Consider the following 19732-nt stretch of genomic DNA (forward strand, 5'->3'; position numbering starts at 1 on the left):
AAAATATTGAAGATGTTCTGTTTCATTTTATTCAAACTAAATATTTGTTAGTTTTTGTTTATTTGTTGCCTTATACTAGCCACGCCTCCTTGATTTGACTTCTTACTGCTCTGTATTAAATATATATATATATATATATATATATATATATAAAATAGAAACAGAAAAAAATGCCGGTTTTATTTTGATACGAAACACAAAATTAAAACAAACTTAAAAGCGTGTAAAGTGTATTTTCCGTATCGTTAAGAAACGTTACGCGGTGACGTCACAGTTCCGCGGCAGCGGCAACCCAGTTGTTTCCAGGTGCCGATGGTGATGCACTCTTCTCTCCGGACGCCGGCTGCCAGACTTCAGTTGGAGGAGGTGGTCCGCTCAGGTACTACCGGGGCGCGCACACTAGGGTCTTTTTCAAACACACACACAGGGGTCGTTTTTGGTTTATTTCGGTGCGGGGGTGGGGGCGACATGGACGGCTTTTTGTGGGGGGCGAAAGCGTGAAGTCAGCTGCCCTCCCAGCCATGTCAATTTTGCGGTGATAACACAGCAGGTCTGCGATGCCCGAAAAACATTCATTACGAAATAAAACATTGAATTATCCAATTTTCTCGAACTATAAGCTATTTCTAGTGGCTTTCTTCACCTTATTTTGAAAGTCTTGTGTGGAAGTAAAGCTGTGATCAACGGTAACTTTGCTCTTCCTGGTGTTTAGAAAACAGACGCCGGTTTTTGTTGATGTACTTTCGAAGAGTCTATTTTTTAAGAACGAATACAACAATATTAAATCAGTTAATACAATTGAAATTATGTTAAAAATGTTGCCAAATCGCCACGGAGAAATAAGGTCACGGCAAAACCTCCTTCCTCCTCAACTGTTACCTTCTTTAATGGGATCCACAAGAAGAAACATGTTTGGGAAACGTTATAAAACACATACAGTATTTTATTTCATTTCATTGTCACAAACCGAAATAAATTCATTTGTACGATATAGGTCATGTTTACTGAGGCTACGTGACTCCTACATGATGCCAGCGTTTTATTTCATTTTTTTTTTAAAGTAATTAAGCCTAAATATTGTGTTACTGAAAATTTTGCACGTTTTAAAAACCTATCATTTAATCTGGTTTTCAGTTGTGAAAGACCCATGGGACATGCTTTCTTAAAGAGTCAGGACACATTGTTTCCATCTACCACCATTTTGTTGTTGAATTAGACCAGGTTTTCCACCGCAAACTGGCATACAGTCGATGCCATAGGTGCTTTAAATAATATAATGTTTACTTCAAGAGACAGCTAGCACACTCCATTTCCCTTAATCAAAGACAAATTAGTGAGTTTAATTATTTTGTATAGTGTAGGTCATGTTTACAAAGGATGTGGCCCCTCCTGCATCGCCTGGGGGCAGTGCTGTTTTATTATTAATATAAATGCGGTAGTTAAATGTCAATAAATATTCATTAAAAACCTATTTTAATAAAAAAAACATTTTGTTTTATTAAAATAGAGGTAACCATTTGCTTTTAAAATATTTTGGGTATGATAAAAGTCCCCCATCTGTTAAAGAGACAACAGGCATTATTTACCTTGATCTAACGCAAATTAATTTATCTTCGTGTGTGTCATCTTCGTGTGTGTCATCTTCGTGTTACACGCCCGTGTGACAAGAGTGTCCAGTAATGAGGTTCGACTTAACAAAGGCGTGCTCCTTTTATGGCGCAATCTCTGATGATCTCACAGTGGGAGAGCAACTTATTTATAGAACATGTAGTATCAAACTGAAACCTGCTGTATGACCCCCCCCCCCCCCCCAAAAAAAAATATAACAAAAGAAAAATACGCGTTGATTTGAACCGATTTGTACTGTGTTGTTACTAGATGACACAACAGTATATCCAGTAAGTTAGCATACAAAAAGATACATGCAGAAAAATCCAAAGAGCAAAAGATGCATGAAGTTGATCTACTGTGATGTTGCTACGCTAACGCTACATCCCAATAAATTAGTGGTGCAAAAGATCCACGCACAAGAAAATGCAAAGGACACCTGGCTTAGCATAACGCTATGTCAAATAATGACGACATTGCAAAAAAAGATAAACAATACTGGTGGATAGAGTTGACCCTATTTACGGCTTTGTCGTCAAGCTAACATTACATCGTGACATGCTTAGTTTCCTGTTCTATGATTATCAGCTCCCCGTCGAGGCCGCCACCGTTGAACCTCAGCTGACCCCGGCCGGCGCCAACATATGTCGGACGAGGAAGCCTCCAAGACGACGGCGGGTAACGGCGCGTCGGCGCCGCCCAAAGAGAGCATGCAGCTGAAGAAGGAGATCTCCCTGATGAACGGCGTCAGCCTCATCATCGGCAACATGATCGGCTCGGGCATCTTCGTGTCGCCCAAGGGCGTCCTCTTCTACAGCGCCTCCTACGGGCTGTCGCTGGTCATCTGGGCGGCGGGCGGCCTGTTTTCGGTGGTGGGCGCGCTGTGCTACGCCGAGCTGGGCACCACCATCACCAAGTCGGGGGCGTCGTACGCTTATATCCTGGAGTCCTTTGGCGGATTCTTGGCCTTCGTGCGCCTGTGGACCAGCCTGCTGATCATCGAGCCCACCAGCCAGGCCGTCATCGCCATCACCTTCGCCAACTACCTGGTGCAGCCGCTCTTCCCTACGTGCGAGCCGCCCTACGTCGCCTCGCGCCTCATCGCCGCCGCATGTATTTGTACGTGCGCCGGTCACTCGTTTCATAGTACTGGCTATGTTCTTTACTATATGTACAATATGCGGCCCCACTAATCTGAACACAATGTTGTGGAAAACATTATATTTGTGGAAAATAAACAAAGCCAAAAAATCCAACTCTTTTTAGCCATCTCAGGGGTCGCGGCCATTTTGTCACTTGGTGTTGACTGAAAATGACATCACAGTGCTTAAGTACAAGACAAAATGGCCGCCCCTTGAGATAGAGGAAAACAACAGATGTATGCGGCCCCACTAATCTGAACACAAATTGGTGAAAAACATAACATTTGTGCAATATAAACAAAGCCAAAAAATCCACCGGTTTTTATCCATCTCGGGGGTCGTGGCCATTTTGTCACTTGGTGTTGACTGAAAATGACATCACAGTGCCTAAGTACAAGACAAAATGGCCGCCCCTTGAGATAGATGAAAACAACAGTTGTATGCGGCCCCACTAATCTGAACACAAAATTGTGAAAAACGTTAAATTTGTGGAATATAAACAAAGCCGAAAAATCCACCGTTTTTTATCCATCTCAGGGGTCGCGGCCATTTTGTCATTTGGTTTCGACTAAAAATGACATCACAGTGACTAAGTATAAGACAAAATGGCTGCCCCCTAAGATAGATGAAAACAACAGGTGTATTTCCACAAACGCAATGTTAATCAGAATGCTGTGTTCAGGCTAGTGGGGGCGCAGCAAGCACGATATTGACAAGAAAATCTTTGACTTGGCTTTCCTTTTATAGTGACGGCATCATCCACTCAGCTTTGTGTGCGCATGTGTGTGTGTCTCCCCAGGCCTCCTCACTTTCATCAACTCGGCTTACGTGAAGTGGGGCACCCGCGTGCAGGACGTCTTCACCTACGCCAAGGTGGCCGCCCTGATCGTCGTCATCGTCACAGGCATTGTCAAGCTGTGCCAAGGTGAGATAACAAAATATTAGAAAAAATATAATAATGGGGAAAAAAAGACACAAATTTAGGTTGAAAAGTATGTAAATATTAGAAAGAAAAATTTAAACAAATTGGAAAAATATGGCAGAAGTGTTAGACATAAAGAAGATTTGAAATAATCATCACAAAGATATTAAGAAAAATATTAGGTGAAAATGCCACATATTAGACCTAGAAAACAATACTACATATTGGGCTTTTTTTTTATTATGAAAAACATCAACTGAAGGAATAAGATGAAAAATTCACAAATATTAGAAAAGTTTTTTTTTTTTTTTTTGAAAATCAGGAAAAAAATAGGAAAATACACAATTTGTAGAAAATGCATATCAGACAAAATAATTGTACTTTTTTTTTGCAGAAATTAATTTTTACTGCATATGTAAGGAAAATGTGACAAAATGCGGAACCCACCCCCACCCCCCACAATGCTTAGAAAAAATAAGACAATTGCAAAATTATAACATGAAAAATCAGAAACTATGACAAATATAAAGTTTGATGAAAAATACACAGATACAAGAGAACAAATTAGGGGGAATAAAAACTGGGGGAGGAAAAAATATTTCCGGAAATACTGTTAAAAATGTTTTCATAAAAATAAATACTTTGTCAATTTGTCAAAAATGCAATCATTAAATAAAAAATACACAATTATTAGAATAAATACTACACATAAATAAAGAAAATACAAAAATAGTTGACAAAAAAATTTTAACAATGAAAATACATATTTAGAAAAAAAACAAGACAATAGGCAAAAACATAAGAAAAAAATTCTAATGAAATGAGAGGGGGGAATTGTTACACGAAAAATAGATTAAATTAGAAATATTTATTAGTATTAAAAATAAAACAATGAAAAATGACAACATACAAAATGTTAGATGAAAAATACACAAATATTAGGGAAAAATTGGAACAAACATGCACAAACTTTAAAGGGACTTTCAAAAAATAAGACCAAAAAATATGATAAAGTATTAGGAAAATTAAATTGAGAAAATAATTGGAGAAACAAAACATCAGACGCAATTTACAATATTTTAGACAAAATTTAAAGTAAAAAAAAAAAAGTGAAAAAACTAAAAGTTTCTCATGTTTGTGATTGTAACGACGTCTCTTCTTGAGCAGGTTTCACGGGCAACTTCGAGTCGTCCTTCCAGGGCTCCTCCACAGACGCCGGCAACATCGCTCTGGCGCTCTACTCGGCACTCTTCTCCTACTCAGGCTGGGACACGCTCAACTTTGTCACCGAGGAGATCAAAAATCCCGAAAGGTTGGCCTTTTTCTGTCTTTGGAGCGAGGAGATTCTCATCGGCTCTTTTGCAGGAACCTTCCTCTGGCCATCGCCATCTCCATGCCCATCGTCACCACCATCTACATCCTCACCAACGTGGCCTACTACGCTGTGCTGGACATGAGCGCCATACTGGCGAGTGACGCCGTGGCCGTGGTAAGGGGAAATTCATCATGAGTCATCGCTACTGTTTCTAGTCAGCGCTCGAGCAATCACCATTTTGAAGTGTCCGCGTCAGACTGTAAAAGATTTTTTTGCTGCGTCAAGCCACAAATTAGTTTTGAATGTGATCATTATCGAAGATTCTCAAGGTGAAGTAGCTGAAGAGAAATGAGTGCATTTCTAGTCGGTACTCGAGCCGTCACCATTTTGAACCTATCCACTCCATTGTTGAAAGAAAGCTACTGGAAGTGAATGCTATCATACGTGAGGCGCTCAAGGTAGCTGAGGATATAGATTTTGTGATCAAATGAATACTATAACATTTCTAGTCAGCGCTCGAGCCATAGCAATTCCCAACATCCACTTCAAACTGTAAATGTCCCTCATATTCTAAATTTGAAATACATCTTTGTCTGTCAAAGCGAGCCCTGCTGGTTCGGCCGAGACATGATTAAGCTAGCTTTTGTCAATGGTCTCATTTTTAGTCGCCGCTCTACCCTTCCCAACTCACCTGAACATGAAAGAATTGTTGCGCGTTCAGACATTCGCAGATCACACGTTAGGCGTGATGAGCTGGATCATCCCCATCGCCGTGGCGCTGTCCTGCTACGGTGGCCTCAACGCCTCCATCATCGCCGCATCCAGGTAGCTTTCAATTCAGCTCCATTTTCTGTGTCTTGGTGTCACGTCCGCCATGTTTGCTGGCTCATGTGTGTGCGCACAGGTTATTTTTCGTGGGTTCGCGTGAGGGTCACCTGCCCGATGCGCTGTCCATGATCCACACGGAGAGATTCACGCCCATCCCTGCTCTCATCTTCAACGTAGGCAAACGTTCTTTTCTATTTTAAATTTCTAATCCGTGCTCTAGCCGTCACCATTTTTAACCAATTTGCCACAAAAAGTAAAGGATTCTTTTTCAATCTGCTTCAGGCAAAGAGGTACCCTTGTTCTGTCAAGGATTTCATAGCTGAGGATTTTGTTAAGGTAAAATACAGTAACTGAGGTCAAAGGACAATACAGTATGTGTTTCTAGTCGGCACTCAGGCATCACAATTTTCAACCGATTTATGTAAAACAGTAAAGGATCATTGTTCTGTAAATGAGGGATCCCTATTGGTTAATTGAAGGATATCATAGCAAAGGTGTTCAAAGTAAAATATAGTAGCAGGGATAAGAAATGAGTGTCAGACAGTATGTTTTTATCCAGCACTCAAGCCGTAGCAAATTTGTCAAAAATAATTCTTGTTCTGTCAAAGCAAGAATCATACAGTTTTTTAAGATATTTGCATCCAATGTGCAAGGTCGCTGAGCCCAAAGGCAAGGTCATGACATGTTTCTAGTTGGGGCTCGAGCTGTCACAAATGTGAACCCATCTGCTTCATTCAGACAGTAAGGGGTTCTTTGTTCTGTCAATGGTCAAAGGAGAGCATAACTGAAGGTAGTGGAGGTTAGAGGTCAAATCTGTTCATATTTCGAGTCGGCACTCGAGCCACTATATGTTCAAACTGTATTGAAATTCTTATTCTGTAAAGGCAAGAACTCTCACAATTTTGAATACTATTACAAGCCAAAATCACTCAACGCTCTCGCCGCCGCAATTCTCATCCAAATATACTTGATACTTTATAAGGTGTAGGGATTTTCTTGACGCAAGGCCAGAGCAACGATAAAATGACGTGATGAGATATTTGTGGTTTCCAGTGCGTGATGTCGCTGATCTACTTGACGGTGGAGGACGTCTTCCAACTCATCAACTACTACAGCTTCAGCTACTGGTTCTTCATGGGCTTGTCCACCGCAGGACAGATCTACCTGAGGTGGAAAGAACCGCAACGACACAGGCCGCTCAAAGTAAAGCACGATCATCTTCTGTCAAGGTCAAATAACAGAAAGAAAGAAGAAACTAAATAGCTGAGATCCAAATGTTCTAGTCAGCGCTCTAGCTGACTTGTAACGTGCCTTAAACTAAATTCAAGAATCTTTTTGGTTTGGAAGGATAGAATGCTTAAGGTACTGCTCTGTCTGTTAGCGAGAGCCACTACATCGTGATAACTTACATTGATGTTTCTGCATTTGGCAATTAATTATTATATTATATTATTAGTATGGGATTTTTTTTTAATGGGCTTTAGGTGAACTGATGAATACACACACGCACGCACGCACGCACGCACGCACGCACGCACATGCACATGCTCAACCACATACAAAAAAAAAAATATATATATATATATATATATATATATATATATATATGTGTGTATATGTATATATATGTATATATATATTTAAAAAAAAAAAGAGAAAAAAAAACATTTTTATTAATTTTTTATTTATTTATTAGTTTTTTTTAAAAAAAAGGAGAGCAATGATGATGTCAAATCGAATGAACAATACTGAGCTCTCCTGGAAAAGAAAAAAAGAAAAAAAAAAGAATGCTTAACTCTTTGACTGCCAAAAACGTTAAATAACGTTTAGTAAAATCCTATGGAGGAGTGCCAAAGACGTCAAAAGACGTTTGTTTCAAAGCAGAGGTGAAACTAACCATTTTCTATTGTTGATTACTGAAAAACGGAATAAGGTAGAAGCAAACTTTATTTTCTGATGAAAGATGAGAGTCCAATCTTTCATTTGGTAGTATGTGTGTTTCCATAGTCCAAACACATAATTTTCTATGGACCTTGAAAGATCAGTCAAAATGCTTAATATCGGCTGGCACTGGGGACAACCCGTTTCTGAAAACGTCTGGCAGTCAAAGAGTTAAGGTACTGTAGATGAGGCCGAAAAATCAGATCAGCACACGTGCTTCTAGTCGGCGCTGTGTCTGTCAGCAAATGGACCTCAAATTATGAGGAACTCGTTATGCCGAGCCAAAAAGCCAAGTCATTTTGAGTGATGTACAATCCAAGATCCTGAAGGTAGCTGTGGTCAGAGCCAAAATCTGTTTTCTATTCAGCACTCGAGACTTGAAAACAATCTGCTTCAAACGGTAGGTTTTCTTGTTCTGTCAAGGCGAGAGATCAATTGGCTTTGAACGACAATGGACCCCAGATGGCTCATGGTAGCTCAAGTCAAAGGACAAATTGGTTCTAGTCAGCGCTTTAGCCACCAATTGCTTTGGAATGACATGACTAATGTTCTTTTTGTGTGTGCGTGTTGCGCAGCTGAGCCTGTTGTACCCGGTGGTGTTCTGCATGTGCGCCGTGTTCCTGGTGGCCGTGCCGCTCTACAGCGACACGCTCAACTCGCTGATCGGCATCGCCATCGCCCTGTCGGGGGTGCCCGTCTACTTCCTGGGCGTCTACCTGCCCGAGTCCAAGCGGCCGCCCGTCATCACCAAGCTGCTGCGTGAGTTACCTCATTGCTATTTAGACATTCAGCTGGGGGCTACAAATGTTAGAGCATGCAGGATGGAACCTCCAGCTGCTGTTGCCGGGTAGAAAAACAACAAAAATAATGAAAATAGCTCAAATTAGTTTTTAGGGTTTTTGTTTTTCAAATTGATATTAAATATAATTATGTTCTACTTAATTCCATCCATCCATTGTCCACTTACCCTGTTAGTATGGAGGACCAAAACTGCTTAAATTCAAAATAAATAAATGACTAAATAAATACATAAATGACTAAAAGTGAAAATAAAAATTGATATAAAAATTAAAATATATATATATATATAACTTTTAATGAATATATATACATACATGTTGTTGTTTTATTTTCTTTTAAATATGTTTTTTTAATTAAAATTTTGAATTATATTTTTGTATCTGTTTTTATTTTCACTTTTAGTCATTTATTTATTTATTTAGTCATTTACTCATTTTGGTCCTCCATATAGTTAGAGGTTATGGGATTGAATTCATTCAACAAAAATATTTTTTTTTAAATAGAATTAAAACGGTGCCATTGATTATTTATGTGTGGTTCAATTAATGGGTTGATCCCATGTGGCTTGTGTGTGCAGGTTCTCTGACCCACTGCACTCAGTACACGTGCTTCTGCGTCCTCACCGAGTCCGACAAAAGTGACTAGAGACTCCACCAGCACTGCTGCAACGGATGATGGGAAACAAAGAGGTCTGACTTTTTTTTCCGTTGGACGCACTTGACTTGTATTTCTGTGGAGTCGAGCGGGAAAATGGTGCATATTTTTCTTCTTCTTTTATTGTTTTACCTTTTAAGCCAACGACTTGCCTTGCGGGCGTTTTCGGACGGTTTCCTTTGCAGTGTTTACTGATCCTATGTCAATGTTCTTGTCACGCGTCTGCCTTTGGGGCCCGGGTGACGGGTTTCACAATTTAGTCAGGTCAAGTCCAAGACATAGGCGGAGTTGTAGCTCTTTAATGCAACACAATAAATTCTCCAGTAATATGTAACCATTGTCACTGTCCAACTATAAGCATTTATTGCCCCCTTTTTTTTCATCGAAACATAAAAAATTAAAATATATATACATATAAAAAAATGGAGTTTAATTTTATGTAAAAAAAAAGAAAAACGCATTCTTAGTATTTTTATTTATCCAAAATGAAGAGTTTTCTTGTTCTTTTAATGAACAAAATGGAGGACACGTTTTTAGTTGGACAGTAATACAATTATTACAGTATGAGCGTGTGTTGAGGTGTACAGTGTAGGAACTAAATGTACCTCTTGCATGAAGTGCATTGCAGGCTTTACAGTATCGGTCCACGCAACTTTATAAAGCCTTTTCACCTCTTACCGTCATGATATTTGTGTCATTTGAAGAGAATCATGAAAAATCGTTCCAAAGACATTCACTTATTTATTACAAAGACAACTTCATCTTCAATGTGCCTTGTTGTACATTGGAGTGTCAAACTCATTTTTAGGACACATTGTATGACTGAAAATCTAAATACAGTATATAAACACAAATGTATTATACAATGTGTTGTCTATTTCATTGCTATATGTACTTCTAATTAGAAATCAGAAGTATAGAAAATAGTGACAATGTGTAAATATTTGTTAAGGAATTTGATGGCTTGGAGACGCTCTGATCTGTAAAAAGCCAAGAAAATTAGCAATTTTGGTAAGAATTAATGCCAAATTAAAAAGCATGAAGCGATTGATTTAACAAGAAACATGAAGGAGATGCACTCAATTTGCTTGAGCGCGCCACAAAACAGGATGTGGCGGGCAAGATCTGAGTTTGTCATGCAAATTATTTTAAATCACACAATGAGCAGCAACTTTGAGTGTTTTAACATTTATTTCAAATCTGTTATACACATATTTACAAATTCTTATCCAACTGCCATTCTTTCGTTGTAACATACTCAACACTCAACAGACAAAAATGTGGGCCAAAACTGATGAGCCTCCAAACTGTCGGTCTCGCAACACAACACAACCGCACACTTTCACAGTATACAAAACACTCTAGAACACATACGCAACTGAACGCACCGCACGCTAACAGCACAAAGCATACCGAACACACATACGCACAAATGTGCTTAAAAAAATAGAAAGGACACCCGTCGTGCGGGCAACAAAATTCAGATTGGGATTTAGTCCGAGTCGTATTTGTCCGTGTCGTCGTCATCATCAAGGTCCGTCCGGTGGTCTTGGTGGTGATCGAGCTGTTGCAGCAGCTCTCTCTGGTAGCGTTGCCAGCTCCTGCGACATGAAGAGCCCTCGTCCCCCTCCTCGTTGTCGTCCTCATCCCAGTCGTCTGGAACACAGCAGATTTTTTTCGCTTTAAGTATCAGTGACTCTCGGCGAGGTAACAAAAGGAGAAGACGTACGTCCGTAGCGTTCCTCTCGGTCGCCGTCATCGCTCTCGTCTTCGGGGTAGTCGTTCCTCCAGTTGCCTTCCTCGTTCTCGTCATCCTCGTCGTCGTACGCCTCCTCCTCGCGAGCCTCTTCCTCAGGAACCTGAAGACAGTAAATTCAGTACTCTGGACTTCAGGACATGTTTGTGACGTTCTTTCATACACACGCATACCAGTTGCGCGTGGTCTGCGTAGGCCCTAACAGACAGGATGTCGTGGATCCATCCCGGCGTTTCCTGGTAGTAGAGGTCGTACACGTAGTCTGCGTCGACGTCCTCCACATTGCCGTCGCCGTGTGGGCGGCGTCGCCGCTGCTCGTTGATGCAGAGGTGCTCTCGCAGCATCTTTGTGTTGTTGCACAAGATCACGTCGGGATCTGACTGCTGCGTCAAAAAACACATTGAACATTTTACGGTCTTTATTCATGCACTTGCATACTATTAAAAATAAAATAAAAATAATTTAACATGTAGTGGTTTTCTATAATATTTTGATACTCTTAACATTTGTGTATTTTTTTCCTGGTATTTTTCCTAATGTTTATTCATAATTCCCCCCCCCCTACTATTTCAATTTTTTTTGTTATTTTTGCATTTACGCCTAATATTGTTGTACCCACCATATTTATTTTAATATTTCAGAATTTTGTTTAATATTTCTACATTTATCGTCTTATATTTAGTTTTTTTGCTCATCTTTTTCTATTTGTTTTTAAAATTTTCTGAAATTTGATTAATACTTTTGCATTGACACCTAATTAAAGCTGTACTGAAAAGTTTTTTTTTTTAGTATTAAAAAATGCCGTTCGTTGTATAATTTAAAAAAATATATTTTTCATTTATTATCTTTTAAAATCTCATTTGTCAAACTTTTATCCTTTTTTTGCTGAAAGAGCTCAGTATTGTTCATTTGGTAATCTTACCGATTCGTCAAACTTTTATTCTAATATGGCTTAATATATATATATATTTTTTATAAAAAAAAATCTATAATTCCCTCCTTAACTATTTATGTTACTCTTCCATTTGTGTCTTGTACATTTTACATAATATTCTGCGCATTATAGCTTTAGTTGTGGTTAGATCACTATCGTGAATGTTTTGACTTGACCCACTGCCACAAGCAAATCTGACACAATTCTTATAGTAACACTGATACATAAACGTGAACCTTTTGCTCACTAGAGTCATGATGTGAAATTTGACAAAAATCTTGTCCTCCCAACTTCGGAATGGAGGCGAGTGCTTCCAAAATGTCTTCCTCTCACCTTGCTGAGTGATTTGTCCTGCTCCGGGAGATCTTCGTGCAGGAGATCAACCACCTGGACTTCCTCGAGACCCAAACACTTCTCCCGTTTCCGGGCGACTTCCTCCTCCTCTTGCACCTCCTCCTCCAGCACCGCGGCGCCATCGCCCGCCTGGCGTGTCTGCGTGTGGGTGGGCAGCGTGAGGCCGGTGGCGGTGCGGTGGCTGGAAAGGATCCGGTAGCGCTCGTCTCGCCGGAAGCCCAGCTTGGCGCTGCGCAGGTCCCCAAAGATGCGCTGCGAGCTGTTGGCGGACGGCCGCAGGGCGTGCGCCACACGGGGTCGGGCCAGGGCCTGGCGGACCTCCGTCTGCACAGGGGCATCCTGAAGAGAGGACACAGGGGTCACGGTGGTCAAACATTTTGAGGGGATTTTCTGTTTCAATTCTTGAATAATGTAATTTTCATAATTATTATTTGGCTAACATTCTCATTTTTTAACGTTTTTTTTTTAAAATGTAATGTTTCAGTATTTTATTGGAATAAAATGCCAAATTAAGTGAAGTCAGTTAGTGCGTGTACATGCTTTAAGGTGTTTTTGCTTGTGTGAAAAACATTGTTGCCTTGGGTATGAAATGTGCTTTTTTTTTTTTTAATCAAATACTCATAAGGCCTAATAATTTTTCCCAAAAAATTCTCATGTTGCTGGCCACCTTTGTTATAATCCTTAGTTAAAGAAAAGTGATTTGATTCTACCCCTCAATTGAAACTATTAATAAATATTACATTATTAATAAATATAACAGTGAGTATTTGGTAAGGTTTTTCTTGTTTACTGAAAAAAATGACTTGGCTATTATTTTATGAAGATGACCAAGGTGTCAACATTACGTCATAAAGATATCGCCCGCTGACGTCATTCGATGACGACTTCCCGGCTAACGGCTACAAGCAAAGCTAATAACTGTTCAACCTTACGGCGCGTCAGGTTAGAGAGCTACCTCGCATTTAGTGCGACAATTTCTCTTCCCTAGACGATAAAGTGACAACAGTCATGTTAGTAGAGTTTAAAGTGGTCTTTTTGCGTCTTTCTTTACGTCGTGTTGACGCTAGCCGACACCGCGGCCATCTTACCTGTGTCGCTACCGTTGCCACGAGTTTGAACACCGACTTCTCCACGTCGGCCTCGCCGGGCTCCGGTGCCGTCTCGCCAGGAGCCTGGTTAGTCTCCGGTCGGATGCGCTTGCAGGCGAGCAGCAAGGCGTCCGCCGGGTCAGTGCCCCGCTTTCGCTTAACACGCAGAATGGTGGCGTTGGGCTCCATGTTTGTTTGTCGCCTCGCCTGCGCGCGTGCTTTGACTGCCTGGCTCAGTCTGTGTTTGTCTCTTTGACGACGCCACGTGACACGAAAGCGCACACAGCCCCGCCCACCCGCGGGAGCGCGAGTGTTTGCTGTTCTACCAACAGTCTCGCCTAATAAGAATAAACTATTGAAATTGGATGGTGCTTTTTAAAAAATAAATGTGAGACGTGAGCACGGGTTTTCACTCCACGTTTCTTCATCGCTGCTGTACGTTTTAAATCCAAATGTTATTTGAGTTTCTACCCGGACCCACATTGTGGTCAAGTCTGGCATGTTTTTTGTGTTATTCTCAGTTTCTACCCGGACGTATATCGCAAGCGGACATTATTCGCCATACTGCTCATCTCATCAAAGTTTGTTTCATTAAAATCTATAAACCCGCTACTCTCTGAACTGCACACAAAACAGCGTGGCTTTAAGGTAAATTATATAGGTAAATGTCGTCATTTTGTTGATAGTGCATCATTTGCTCGTATCTCTTTTTACCCTAACTGCCGTCTAATGGTCATTTTATGAGTCTGGTTTGTTTTGCACACCTGCATGCACAATGGCGATGGCTGCACGGTCAGTGCAAACTGAACAGTAAAAACGTCGACAATGCAGACTATTTAAGCCAATGTTTTTTTTCTTTTTCTACGTGTATATTGCCTGATTAGACTTAATTATATATTTGCATACTTTCTCACTCACATTAACTCGCAAAAAAGGTAAAATAATAGTAATTTTAAATCCCGTCATAATACAATGCCTAGTAGATTTGTAATTCACCTGCAATATACTTTTGCAGTAGGTCCTGACAATCTTCAACTTTAAGTGTAAATAAAAATAAATAAATCTGTTTGCATTTTTGTTTGGTTATTGTTTTATTGTTTAACAAATATGTATTTAGTTATTTTTTTAAACGTTTTATTGAATGTAAATTACTGGATTTTGTTTTATGGAAAATATGGCTTAAAGGGAAAAGTATTACCCCTAAAACCAATAATAATCAATAATTTATTTTTTTAAGACAATGTCCTTATTGATTCATCCACCAGTACCACTGAAATAATAGGAAATGAATTGGAAAGGATTTATTTAATACCTTTCAATGAAACCAGGGGCCCTTCAAATTTTAATGTACTGTATGTTATAGTTACATTTATTGGATTTTCCGAGTGTTCGTAGAGATGTCTCAGGACAGTCAACACGGCAAGTGGAGCGTCTCCAGCAGCGAAGACGACGACGGCGATGAGCTTCCTCCATCAATAAAGTCGTCCAAACCCCTTCAAATGACCGTGTCCGATCATGCCACCCTCTCTTCCCCCACCCTCAAAGTAGACGCCACCCCCTTGGTGGTAAAACCAGAGCCATTTCCGGTACCTGCACTCGTGGTTGGTTCTGAGGCCAGACAGCAGGCTGCAAAGAATCAGATAAACCCCGTCAAGTATGAGCCATCTCCATCTCTAGCCGGGAAAAGGAAGCTGGACGCGGCAGACGGCTCCGGCTGGGCGCTCTCTGACAGCGATGATGATGATGATGATGCAAAGAAGAAGAGTAACCCACCACCAGCAAGGAAGGCTCCCAGTCCCAAACGCAAGAAGGTGGTGGACAAACGCCCTCCCAGCCCCCACGGACGTGTCTACTACATTGACGAGCCCGACGACTTCTTCGAGTCCAGCGTTCCCTGCCTGGACGACATGTTTAGGTTCTACCTCAACAAGGTGACAGGCCTGGACAGGAAGTACAACAGCGGCGCGCTGCACATCAGAGGTGAGTGGAAGTCCATCTCGCTTTTTGGCTAAACCTTGCAATTCTGTATTCATGTTTATCTAATGATAATGTTTTCTTCTTCAGACGTCCTCTCGCCATTATTCGGCACTTTAAAAGAATCCGTTCAGGTGAGCTTTCGATCAAAAAATCATTTTATTGGGTGGGGCGTCCCTATTTTTGTCCCTGCATACTGGAGGATTATCTTTTTTATTTATTTTTTATTTTTTGGGGGGGATTTATTATTGATTTATTGTTCATCGCATTGCTATTTTACCCTTTCATTAAATGTACTGTATTTTTGTTATTAAATGAATTAAATATTTTACTGTATTAACATTTTCTTTTTATAAAATATTTTTTCTTTTACACAACATTTCCAAGTAACCTCAGAACCAACTCATCAATAATTAATGTATATTTAAAAAAACATAATAGGAAACACATTGCAATCCTATGCTTATTACCAGTAAATAGATATGTAAAATTACACTATTCATCTCTTTTTCGACAGTTTAACTACTGCTTTGACCTAGCCTGGATGGTTCAGCAGTATCCTCCAGAGTTCAGGTGACTTCTCATCACAATGATGGCGTCAACAATGGTGACGCTCAGGTGAGCCTCTCTGCCATTTTGTTTTTGCAATTCTTCTCAGGGATCGTCCCGTCCTGATCGTCCACGGGGACAAGCGGGAGGCCAAGGCTCGGCTGGTGCAGCAGGCTCAACCCTTCCCTCACATTCGCTTCTGCCAGGTACAAACGTAAATGTTGAACTAAATTTTTTTATTTATTTGAGGTCTGGTGTTCATTTTTTTGTATTTATTTGTTCACAACAACAGTCTTGTAAATACAGAATGAGTACCGATGAATATTTTTGCCCGACAGGCCAAACTGGACATCGCTTTTGGAACGCACCACACGTAAGAATGATTCACCATGAGCAGACCTTTTAAGATTACTGCAGTCTTGCATCCATAATCACACTAAATCAAATGAGTGGATTGATGAATTGCAGGAAGATGATGCTGCTGTGGTACGAAGAGGGCTTTCGAGTCATCATCCTAACCTCCAATCTCATCCGAGCCGACTGGTACCAGAAGACGCAGGGGTGTGTCACTTTTGCTCCTTATAGAACTTGAGCTCACGTCTTAATCGTGCCCTCGTTCTCTCCCAGGATGTGGATGAGTCCTCTGTTTCCACGGTTACCAAAAGGCAGCAGCGACACTTGCGGCGAGTCGCCCACATTTTTCAAGAGGGACCTGCTGGAATATTTGGCATCCTATCGGGCGCCCGAGTTGGAAGAGTGGATCCAGCGGATCAAAGAGCACAACCTCTCGGAGACCAGGCACGTCTTGTTGCAGAAATGCACACACACACACACACACACACGAACGCAGAGGACACCATTTGAGGAACATTTCGTGAGGCTTTAAAATGAGGCATTGTGTCTATTAGACAGCACAGCCAGCGATTAATTCGGGAGTTTCATCTACAAGAGATGAAGCCACTATTTTTGGAAAAATTTGGTCTTTATGTCTGGTAAAGCAGCGACCACTATTTTCGGGAAATTAAGCATTTATTAGAAGTTGGGCATTTAGTTTAGGAATTTTCATTTTAGTTACTTTTGATTTAGTTTTTAGTTTTAATTAGTTTTCTGGGTGGTTCTGTTAGTTTTTATTAGTTTTAGTTATGCTCAGTTTCAGTGTTAGTAAAAAAAAAAGTGTATTACTTGTGCACAATATTTAATGGTAAAATTAGAAAAATAACACATTTCTTACCTAATGTTGCATTTCGGCTAAGAGCCAATGTCAAGCATAGGAGCTTCATCATCTGAAGTTGCTTTTCTATTGGCTGCTGCTCGATGACATCACTTCTGCCTGACACACTTTCAGACGTCCTTTTTCCGGTTAATATCAAAATAAATATATGTAAAATCATCCCCATAGGCTCATGCGTTAAACTAATTATCAAAGTCTAAATGTAGGACATTTTCACTATAATTATATTTAGTTTTGTAAACATAAAACACAGTTTCAGTCAGTTTTCGTTTTGAAAAAAGCATTTTCGTTTTTATTTTATTTTGTTGACGAAATTGTTTATAGAATTTTAGTTTAAGTTTTTTCGTTAGTTGACTTTGCTCTGGTCTGTGTGTGGTCAGGGTGTATCTGGTGGGCTCCACTCCTGGCAGATATGTGGGGCCAGATATGGAGCGCTGGGGCCACCTGAGGCTCAGGAAGGTAAAAACAAAAACATCATCTCGCATTTGTTTGGATGATTGCCATCAACGTCTCCCTGGTTGGCAGTTGCTTTACGAGCACACCGACTGCATCCCCGGCGAGGAGCAGTGGCCTGTGGTGGGCCAGTTTTCCAGCATCGGCTCCATGGGGGTGGACAAGACCAAGTGGCTGGCGGGGGAGTTCCAGCGCACTTTCACCACGCTGGGAAAATCATCTGTGCGGCCCAGCCCCGCTGTTCACTTGGTATGCTCCGTCGCCATTGAAGTACTGAAATATTGATGTGCCTTTTAAAAGATTTTGAGAATGGCAAATTAAAAAAATTAATAAATAATCACCTGTAACAGTTATAAAGTGCATTTTAGGTTCATCTTGAAATGTTACTTGACAGGCCAATATCTCTAATAATAACCAACAACGACCGCATACCCTCTTCTGTTTAGTAAGTTATTTCTTTTGCAGTTGTATCCATCAGTGGAAGACGTCAGGATGAGTTTAGAAGGTTACCCTGGTGAGTTTTTTTTTTTTTTTTCTAGCATTTCTTTTAAAATTGCTTTTATTTGAGATCATTATTGAGTCTCTTCTTGTTCACTAGCCGGCGGCTCGCTTCCCTACAGCATCCAGACAGCGCAAAAGCAACTCTGGCTGCACTCCTACTTTCAGTATGTTCTCCCTTATGAATTATTGATTGCACCAAAGTCACTGATATATTGTGATCATGTTTGTGTGTACGCGTAGCCGATGGAAAGCAGATGCAACCGGGCGGACTCACGCCATGCCCCATATCAAGACTTACATGAGAGCATCGCCTGATTTCACTCAGCTGGCGTGGTTCCTTGTCACCAGGTTGGTAGATTTTGTTAAAAAAAAAAAATAGCTGTGTATTTTAGGTCATGTGTATGTTTGTGTGCACCCGGCGTTGAATTGAGGCGCTGTCTCTTAAGAGCACGGATCAATATTTGAGGAAAAAGAGAGCTTTTTTTAGGTGAAGTATTGATTTGTGCATATGGGTGGCACACCAAATATCCCAATGAAGGCTTTTATGCTGTAGACCATTATTTAAGGCAACTTTTTGTTTTGTTTTTATTTGACAGCTAATTGCTGAACTGCGTCTTGTTAGATATTTCTGTTAGTGTAGCTCTGGTGAATAAAAGCTTTACTGCAAACACTTTCCTGCCACCTACAGGACTGGAGTGGAATATCACAAATCATTTTTTTTCAAATGGTTCACTTTTAATCATAATAATTAATTATTATTTTTAACATTATTACAGTGCCAACCTGTCCAAAGCAGCATGGGGGGCTCTGGAGAAGAACAACACACAGGTGATGGTTCGATCTTATGAGCTCGGCGTCCTCTACGTGCCATCGGCCTTTGTGAGAGCACACACACGCGATAACGCTAATGCTAAAGTGTATTATTTGGAAGTGATGGTGACCGTTATCTTCTTGCAGAACATGAAGACGTTTCCAGTTCGGAAAAACCCGTTTCCCGTCACGTCGTCGTCATCCGGTTTCCCAGTGCCATTTGATCTACCACCGACATGCTACACCCCTAAAGGTATACATACATGTGTCTACTTTAGCCATTTATCCATCCAATTTCTATAGTAGCCGTCTTCATTAATTGGGCAGGTGAGATGACTACAGCAACCTTTTGGCAAGATGCTGTGACATAATTTATGTACATACTGATATATTTAATAACAATGTGTGTGTGCATGCCAGGTCATAAAAAAATGTCTTTAAATGAAGTAATGCTATTTTTTCCCCCTTTATCCACAGATCAGCCTTGGATCTGGAACATTCCATACAGCCAGGCTCCAGACACACACGGCAACGTTTGGGTTCCCTCCTAGAAAATGCACACTTAGGATTTTTTTTTTTGTATTTGTGCTCTACACCATCACATTTCAGTCAATTGTATGCTATTTTCATATTTTTGTACATTAAACAATAAAATAACATGTTTGCTCATCACAATCCTTCTCTTCATACCATCATTTCATACCATCCCGTCCTTCCTGCCTCACTAACTCCCTATGTAAGTTAATTTAAAGTGTATACTAGCTACATTTAACCTTTACTGTAAGGGCTGTGGTTCGAGGTGCGCTCTAAGGTTGTTTTTGTTAACAAAAACTAACAAAATAACCTAAAGTAAAATAGATTTTTTTTAAAT

At 40.4% G+C, this 19732-nt stretch overlaps 3 protein-coding genes across 8 annotated transcripts; 2 read left to right on the top strand and 1 right to left on the bottom strand.

Moving 5' to 3' along the window:
• Positions 1 to 280: 280 nt before the first annotated feature.
• slc7a6 (solute carrier family 7 member 6) lies at positions 281 to 9894 on the top strand. The gene is made up of 10 exons (XM_077563963.1): positions 281 to 379; positions 2197 to 2727; positions 3550 to 3675; positions 4840 to 4984; positions 5038 to 5161; positions 5709 to 5812; positions 5892 to 5988; positions 6869 to 7018; positions 8332 to 8515; positions 9135 to 9894. Exons 2-10 carry the CDS (start codon positions 2253 to 2255, stop codon positions 9200 to 9202), a joined length of 1473 nt encoding a protein of 490 aa, XP_077420089.1. The 5' UTR covers positions 281 to 379; positions 2197 to 2252; the 3' UTR covers positions 9203 to 9894.
• A 489-nt stretch (positions 9895 to 10383) lies between these two features.
• Positions 10384 to 13661, bottom strand: slc7a6os (solute carrier family 7 member 6 opposite strand). Of its 2 annotated transcripts, none has more exons than XM_077563964.1 (5): positions 13344 to 13661; positions 12235 to 12594; positions 11141 to 11347; positions 10941 to 11070; positions 10384 to 10867 (listed from the first exon to the last, which is right to left on the bottom strand). In XM_077563964.1, exons 1-5 carry the CDS (start codon positions 13530 to 13532, stop codon positions 10704 to 10706), a joined length of 1050 nt encoding a protein of 349 aa, XP_077420090.1. In that variant the 5' UTR covers positions 13533 to 13661; the 3' UTR covers positions 10384 to 10703. The 2 variants fall into 2 exon arrangements, with proteins under 2 accessions (XP_077420090.1, XP_077420091.1); XM_077563965.1 differs by having other exon boundaries at positions 11141 to 11350; positions 13344 to 13620.
• Positions 13616 to 19559, top strand: tdp1 (tyrosyl-DNA phosphodiesterase 1). 5 transcript variants are annotated; one of them, XM_077563959.1, is made up of 16 exons: positions 13616 to 13778; positions 13865 to 15323; positions 15408 to 15451; positions 15835 to 15890; positions 15976 to 16072; positions 16205 to 16239; positions 16335 to 16427; positions 16494 to 16664; positions 17478 to 17556; positions 17623 to 17799; positions 18016 to 18064; positions 18149 to 18215; positions 18292 to 18399; positions 18828 to 18930; positions 19009 to 19114; positions 19339 to 19558. In XM_077563959.1, exons 2-16 carry the CDS (start codon positions 14741 to 14743, stop codon positions 19410 to 19412), a joined length of 1842 nt encoding a protein of 613 aa, XP_077420085.1. In that variant the 5' UTR covers positions 13616 to 13778; positions 13865 to 14740; the 3' UTR covers positions 19413 to 19558. The 5 variants fall into 5 exon arrangements, with proteins under 5 accessions (XP_077420085.1, XP_077420087.1, XP_077420088.1 ...); XM_077563961.1 differs by having other exon boundaries at positions 13742 to 13991; positions 14730 to 15323; positions 19339 to 19559; XM_077563962.1 differs by having other exon boundaries at positions 13742 to 13991; positions 14739 to 15323; positions 19339 to 19559.
• Positions 19560 to 19732: the final 173 nt, after the last annotated feature.

Source organism: Vanacampus margaritifer, chromosome 4 (genome assembly GCF_051991255.1).
Source record: "Vanacampus margaritifer isolate UIUO_Vmar chromosome 4, RoL_Vmar_1.0, whole genome shotgun sequence".
Classification (NCBI taxonomy): Eukaryota; Metazoa; Chordata; class Actinopteri; order Syngnathiformes; family Syngnathidae; genus Vanacampus; species Vanacampus margaritifer.

Bases quoted from the DNA above. Each gene is read 5' to 3' on its own strand.
- slc7a6 (XM_077563963.1), top strand. From the start codon at position 2,253: ATGTCGGACGAGGAAGCCTCCAAGACGACGGCGGGTAACGGCGCGTCG. The intron at 3,676-4,839 runs GTGAGATAACAA...CTTCTTGAGCAG, and splicing joins CATTGTCAAGCTGTGCCAAG to GTTTCACGGGCAACTTCGAG. The intron at 5,989-6,868 runs GTAGGCAAACGT...TGTGGTTTCCAG, and splicing joins TCCCTGCTCTCATCTTCAAC to TGCGTGATGTCGCTGATCTA.
- slc7a6os (XM_077563965.1), bottom strand. From the start codon at position 13,532: ATGGAGCCCAACGCCACCATTCTGCGTGTTAAGCGAAAGCGGGGCACT. The intron at 11,351-12,234 runs GTGAGAGGAAGA...TTTTTGACGCAG, and splicing joins AGGACAAATCACTCAGCAAG to CAGTCAGATCCCGACGTGAT. The intron at 10,868-10,940 runs GTACGTCTTCTC...GCTGTGTTCCAG, and splicing joins CCGAGAGGAACGCTACGGAC to ACGACTGGGATGAGGACGAC.
- tdp1 (XM_077563959.1), top strand. From the start codon at position 14,741: ATGTCTCAGGACAGTCAACACGGCAAGTGGAGCGTCTCCAGCAGCGAA. The intron at 16,240-16,334 runs GTAAGAATGATT...GATGAATTGCAG, and splicing joins GCTTTTGGAACGCACCACAC to GAAGATGATGCTGCTGTGGT. The intron at 18,931-19,008 runs GTGAGAGCACAC...ATCTTCTTGCAG, and splicing joins TCTACGTGCCATCGGCCTTT to AACATGAAGACGTTTCCAGT.